This window comes from Helicoverpa armigera, chromosome 15 (assembly GCF_030705265.1).
Source record: "Helicoverpa armigera isolate CAAS_96S chromosome 15, ASM3070526v1, whole genome shotgun sequence".
Taxonomy (NCBI): Eukaryota; Metazoa; Arthropoda; class Insecta; order Lepidoptera; family Noctuidae; genus Helicoverpa; species Helicoverpa armigera.
In genome coordinates this window covers 7538859-7545736 of record NC_087134.1, presented here as the reverse complement: position 1 = coordinate 7545736, position 6878 = coordinate 7538859, and the positions used below count along the sequence as shown (strand labels likewise).

The following is a 6878-nucleotide window of genomic DNA, read 5'->3' as shown; positions in this document are numbered from 1 at the left end:
ACCAGGCTGTATCACGAGTTAGAGCGTTGAAATTTTCACAGATGATGTATTTCTGTTGCCGCTAAACAACAAATACTGAAAACTGGAATAAAATAAATTATTTTGGGGGCTCCCATACAAAAACGTGATTTTAAATAATGGTACGGAACCCTTCGTGCGCGAGTCCGACTCGGACTTGGACGGTTTTTAGGTAATTTACCCAGGCGACTACTTAAGTAATGAACTAATGACAAGTAAATACCCGAATTGTTATCTTGTACCTATATAGATAGAATTTCGTGGTTTGTTTGTTGAAACACATTTCTCGTGACTTCAATTACCGCAGGAATCACCTTCAGAACACGCAACACAAACAGTATGAACAATATTTGTGCATATATTAATACATAATCTAGTAATGATGAACACTATCTTATCATTATGCAATAGTTATTTAGGTGCACTGCTTAGAAAAACTAAAAGGCCGGACACGCCACTGCCAACTCTTATCTCTGTCAAAGATATGAGAACGCTAACACTGCGTTTAGTTACTATTGTGATTAATCATTAAAATAATGATTATTAAAAAAAAATGGTTTGGGAAGGTTGTTAGTACCTATAAGTAGAATCATATATCAAATATCGGTCACTAAATAACGGTGACCCTATATGATATTGTCGTGTGAATGAGTACCTAACCATTTCATTAAAGACGCATGCATGAATTTGTTGCGCAGGTTGCGCTGCCAAGCCATGTGTAAATTGGCCGAGTTTTTCGCACAGTTGTGTGGTCATGGCGGTTCCTGTTGGTTAAATGATCGCTGTAATAGATATCATGTCATTGACATTAATCCACCAAGGCTTACTTGTCTGTTTATATATATTTAGATCTATATTTAGAATAGTTTCATGTATTGTTTGTACTTACATCATTTTAATTTTACGTTTTTTCATTGTTGATACAGATAAGGAGTGTTAAAAAAGAAAGTGAGTACTAATAAGAAAGTTTATCAAAATGTCTGTCGATTTGTAAACACAATCTTTTTCCCATGGTGTCAAATAATATAGCTTGCCAATCGTCGCCGTCTTTAGCGCAAAATCCAAAACCATCGTCAATTTGTCACCAATAATAATCACATAAGGTAAATGACATTTCACCTTGTTTTGAATAACCTGAGGGATAATAATCAATGAATAAATGCATTTTTGGCACTAAGTACTTATATTTTTTAAATGAATTAATTAATATTAATTTCGCTGTCGAATAAGCTATGTAAATATATTTTTATAGTTTTACATAGAACGCCCCAACATCAACTCATTATCAAAAAAAAAACCTCAAGCAAACCCGCACGCTATCGTACAAGTGTACGCACCAGCATAATGCATAAATATCAATACGATAAAAGGTCCATTAGGTGCTCGCTAATAATATACTGACAGTCGCACGCGCATTCGTCGTTAGTCATGTCGGAACCATTGCAGTATTTATCTCCCGACCGATGGGAAGAACTCCAAACACTCTTCAAAGACGACTGGACACGAGGAGTGGGAGGGTACCTAGTGCTAGATGTCCAAAAACACTGGATAAATAAGGGCATAGAATATAATTTTAAAGTCTATTGCCCTTACGGTGATGTGAGAAATGGAATGGTCGCAGTGAATGACAAGGTTAGTCTAATTATGTATTAATCTTGAAAGAAAAGTATCTATATTAATTTTCTGTGTTATTTTAATTGTGAGAACTTCCTTCTGTAGCTGCCTTTATGTTTATTTTTGTAAAATAAAAGCTGTGTTGAAAGTGAGTGTGGTTAAGAGCTGCCACCTAGTGGAGCTAACGTAAACTAATCTCTAAGAAATTTTCTAAGCATCGAATAGATGGAGCTAATACTTGAACGAAAACTTTAGTACGGGGAAGTTCATACTTTTACTAATAAATATCTAGATTTTAAATGTTCAAGTGATCTACAAAAATAAACGTAAATAAGTAATTTCAACACTGCATGCCTCTTATGTTATTTCATATTTTGAATATCGTCATAATTCTAGTTTTAACTAATTGTCATTTCAGGAAGGCTGTTACGAAATAATAATTCAATGCCCCAACGACGACTTGGAAAATCTTACGGCTGCTTTGAAACAAACTAAAATCATTGATTGGAAAAAGCAGATCACTGTACCATATGTGACCAACCATGTGAAGGAGCTCATTAAAAAACTTGCAAAAGACATTAATTTGGAAATTCAACTTATTTTGCCGTCAGAAGTATTTATATTGGAAACAAACACACCCTATAAGGATGTCGAGTAAGATTTTTATTTCTTTCTTCATTTCATTACCTTAAACACTAAGATATTTTTGCGTTATAGCAATTCTTTCATAAACCAATCATATCCATAGGGTGATGAGGATGTTCTATTTTAATTTGATTCTTGCATAATTTTTCCATCGAATGACGACATAAATTTTCGAATTCGTACTAAAACTGTGTTAACGCAGGAAAGTTTGCATTTTATTTACGTTATGTATGTAAATTGTAGGCTTATGACAAGAATGATGGCCGTCGGCCATAATTTTTGACTATAAACGTCTAATCACTAATACAAGACTGATCCTCAATTGTATATTATGGTAACTTACATCATATTTTATCGTCTACTATATTAGATTAATTTACTGCCAGCTGTCAGTCTGGTATTTCTTATGCCTCAACATCAGGAACGTTAGGTAAACTTTCAGTCCCCACAAAAACATCGATCAACATAATTCGAAAACCTCTTAAACCTCTACTTTATACCGTATAATTCTTTTGCAGGCTACCCGAAGGCATATCCTTCGAGCTTCTGACAAATGACTACGTGGACCTTCTCGACTCTACCTGGCCTCATCGCTACGAGGGCTCCACAACCTACTTCGAACAACTCATAGACGTCAAAAGAGGTTACGGCCTCTTTTCTAACAACACTTTAATCTGTTGGCTTCTCATCAACGAATCTGGCAATCTTCTACATATGTACACCATTAAAGAAGAAAGAAAAAAAGGTTATGCTGAACTCCTTTTAAAGTTAGTCTGTAATATTCTGATAGAGAATGGTAAGCCGGTGATTGCACATTGCTTGAAAGATAATTTTAATGCCTGCAAGTTGTATAGGAAGGCAGGTTTCACTCAAATTGAACCAGTTGACTGGATTTATGTGCAAAGTAATGAAGAATAAAGGGGGCTGATGTAAGTGTAACAAAAGGAATAAATATGAACAAACCATTAACTTCCAAGTAAGTATAACAATTGTATTAAATAAGTAAAGTACAAGTTACTTTATACATATTGTATTTTTGAAAGTATTAGACATTATGTATTTTTGATACCTAGCGAACAAAAGGGGTATAAAAATGTTATATAAATACAACCTTGTAACTATTTATTCTTTCATTTGGACCTAAGCAAAAACCATGTAAATTAATGCATCAAATATTTTACAAGTTCCAAGTTCATAAATTCTAAGCAAACCCTTGAAGAGTTTCCTCTCGTAAAATTAACCCTGCTTATAGGAGGGAAACCACAAATGTCCTTACATGCAGCTTTTCCCATAGGACCCTATGAACAATTTTGGGACCATAAACACATTGTAACATAGCGGACAAAGTAGTTTAATTACCATGATAGTACGGCAAGTTTAAGGACACAGCATTTGTCAGGTATTTATTTGAAAATTGAAATTACCTATCTAAAAGTTACAAGGAGTTTTGAATTCTATTTAGAATTTGTTCAAAAGGTCATTAGAATGTTACACCTAAGTGTGCCACACTCTTCTAATAAAATTCCATAATCGAAATTTCCTCCTTACAAGAAAAGTTAGGCCTACTTACCCCCATAAAGAACAACGCAATACCTTACGTCACGGTACAAAACCGACGTCATCCCACTTTCTACGTGGCCTACCCACGTGCATAATTAATGAGACCTCTCTGCCCTTCCTCTCGTATCAATTACGTCATCAGAATTTACGACAATGTCACCAAATTGTGTCACCGAAGAAAATCACGAGATGAGAGTTCATCAACGCTTATTATCATATATTTACATAAAACTCGATGTGAGAAAAGGGAACGCTAATTATTGCCGTTTTAAGTGCCTTTGTCGCAAATAGGCTGTTTTAATAACATTTATTTTGTACGTAATGAAAATATTTTCATATCACTTAGTGGGTATTGAAAGGCTTTTAGTGTGTACGAATTTAATAATTGTGATGGCATTTGTATTTAATTTATTCAGATACTGTATTTTGTAAATTTTAAGTTGGATTCTTCTTTAATTTTGTTGTGATTGGGTTTAAAAAACTATGTTGCACTCAACTCCAGTAATAAATATTTAAATTGCATTAACTCTTGGCTTAAGTTATAAATTAACTCAAAGAACACTTACTACCAGAGGAAAGTTCTCATTCGATCTAAGTCTAGCTTAACACTAAACATAAATTAAACTGTCTGGAAAAAGCATACAGAGTAAACATTACTACCTATACTGATATCTTTTTCAGCACGATCTTTCTTCTAAGATCTTTAAATCTTGGTCCGAACAGCTGGGGATTTCTTTCAATTCAGCTTTCAGCCATAAAGCGAGGTGACGGACAATTTTACGAGACACTTGCAGACGCGAGATGCTCCAACTATTTGCTATAAAACATGTGATCTCGTACAATGTACACAAAGAATACTTGGGGGAATGAATCCTATAAACAAAAGCCAATCTAAAAATCCTTCGCTTGTTTTCAAATAGGTTTAACACTGTTAACGATCCCTTCTCGGTGGTAAAGCTATTTTATTTTATTGATCATGCTGCAACTTTTTTTCAAACGTTAAGTTGCACTTTTTAGCTATAAAGATAACCGAAACCGACCGTCAAATTGCCGATTTGACCAGTAAGTGGCAACAGTACAGCAAGTTATCGTTATAGTTGATGCTGCAACTTACTTAATGTCGTTGATATTATACAATGTGTCCCGGGGATAAGTGACCGCCCGAAATTTTTTGAATATTTGTACAAAATTAAGGATAATTTCCTTTATATTTGGGACTTACCGCCTTTGGTTTTTTTTTAATGATTTTTAGTAAATACTGTGACGTGCTGCAGTTTTTTAAAGATATTTCCTAAGTTTTTACATCTTTTTAAATTCTTTTTTCTTTATTGACTAGCCGACATCATAGTTTATCAATTAAAATTATGAAACATAACAAAAATGTAATAAAACATTTATTAGAAAAAAAAGAAAATAAAAATTCAAAGAAAATAACGCCTTTTTTTCAGTTTTTTCAAAATAAGTCCAATAAATGCCCCCTTAACATCACTTTCTTTTAATTTATTAATAAACTACATGATATTTCCTACAATAGCTCACAGCAATGTTTGCTGCTATTTTAAACAAATGCAAAAATACAGTCAGTTGAAATTTGAAAAAAAAGAGCAAAGCCTGTTATTAACAGGCCTGACAATAAAATTTTTTTAATGATTTTTTTTCAAAAATATAAATGAAATTATCCTTAATTTTGTACAAATATTCAAAAAATTTCGGGCGGTCACTTATCCCCGGGACACATTGTATATCTCCAGGGTATATATTTCTTTTAAAGAATAATATTCTTAAAGAAATTACAGCTATTGTAATTGGCTGCGCCGATGTATCGTCTCGTACATAGCTTAACAAAATTACGTGGGACTTCAAAATATACGATACATATTTTTTATTCTTATTTTACAGTAACATAAAGTCACCGTCAGGCTTTTCATTTCGAACTGTCGTAAAAACAGCTTAATTTTCAGGAAATACTTATGTTTTTGGACAATTCCATGTATAAATCTGTGGATACACATTGTGACATAAGCACACTTACAAAAGATATTCAACCAACTTCAAAATTAACATGTGGTTTTACAAAATGTCAGCTCGGAATGAATTCAGGAAAATACATGCAATATTTTCGAAAGGTCACAGATTAATATGGAAAATCGGTTTTTTTTCTCGTGGTTTTTTTTAACAATCGGCAAAAATAGACCTTTGTATATTTATCACTTTGCGGTCAAGTGTGACAGAGCGTTCATTCATCAATTGAATGTCACACCACAAATAAATAAAAAACGGTCAAACTATTTTGTTTCGTGTATTTCGTTTCAGAACAGCTTATACATATATTAACTACTTAGTACTTGACTGTGTGTTATCTAATAACTGGAATAACTGTTTTCTGCGGTTTCACGCGCGTCCCGTGAAAACTACTGCCCGTACCCGGATAACATATCTTAATCAGGGATAGTCTAGCTTGCTACAGTGAAATATTTTTTTTAAAATTAGCAAACAGAATCTTGAGTTCAGCAAGAAAAGACGCCAGATGAAACATAGCTTACGTTACTCAGGAATAGTCTAGCTTCCTACAGTCAAATAATTTTTTAAATCGGTCCATTAGTTTTGGACCCTACCAACCCTACAAAGAATCAACAATCAATTTTCTCTTAATTATATTCGTATGTATAGATGATCTATTCTTCTGTATTGTGGTTATGTATATACGTTTGTTCTAAGATACTCCACACTAACATCATAGAACAAGAGTGCTAGTTTAGCAAACAGAATCTTCAGTTCCCAGTCAAGAGAAGCGCAGTTCAGAATTCAAAGCGAGTTGTCTTAGCGGCGAACTCGACAGTCTCATGGGAACTTGATATTATGGCTTCAGAGACTCAGGAGTCTATTGCAAACTGATGTCATGTAGACTGTGTTTGTCTGTTTGTGTTGTGTTTGTGGTATGATGTTGAGATGTAAGGAGGAAGGGATGGGTATATTATTTCGTTTTCATTTTTGTAGATTTTGTAAAAGTAGATGAAGAATCATTGCTTTGATTTTTCTAC

General features: G+C 33.6%; 1 protein-coding gene across 1 annotated transcript; it reads left to right on the top strand.

Moving 5' to 3' along the window:
- Positions 1 to 1396: 1396 nt before the first annotated feature.
- Positions 1397 to 3316, top strand: LOC110378318 (uncharacterized). Its single transcript, XM_021337527.3, has 3 exons — positions 1397 to 1650; positions 2051 to 2286; positions 2796 to 3316. The coding sequence occupies exons 1-3, from the start codon at positions 1447 to 1449 to the stop codon at positions 3193 to 3195; spliced, it is 840 nt and encodes a 279-aa protein (XP_021193202.3). The 5' UTR covers positions 1397 to 1446; the 3' UTR covers positions 3196 to 3316.
- The last annotated feature ends 3562 nt before the right edge of the window (positions 3317 to 6878 follow it).

What these genes read in the sequence shown, in the direction of transcription:
- LOC110378318 (XM_021337527.3), top strand. Translation starts at nt 1,447, where the DNA reads ATGTCGGAACCATTGCAGTATTTATCTCCCGACCGATGGGAAGAACTC. An exon ending in TGGTCGCAGTGAATGACAAG is followed by an intron (nt 1,651 to 2,050) that starts GTTAGTCTAATT and finishes TTGTCATTTCAG; the next exon opens with GAAGGCTGTTACGAAATAAT. An exon ending in ACACCCTATAAGGATGTCGA is followed by an intron (nt 2,287 to 2,795) that starts GTAAGATTTTTA and finishes ATTCTTTTGCAG; the next exon opens with GCTACCCGAAGGCATATCCT.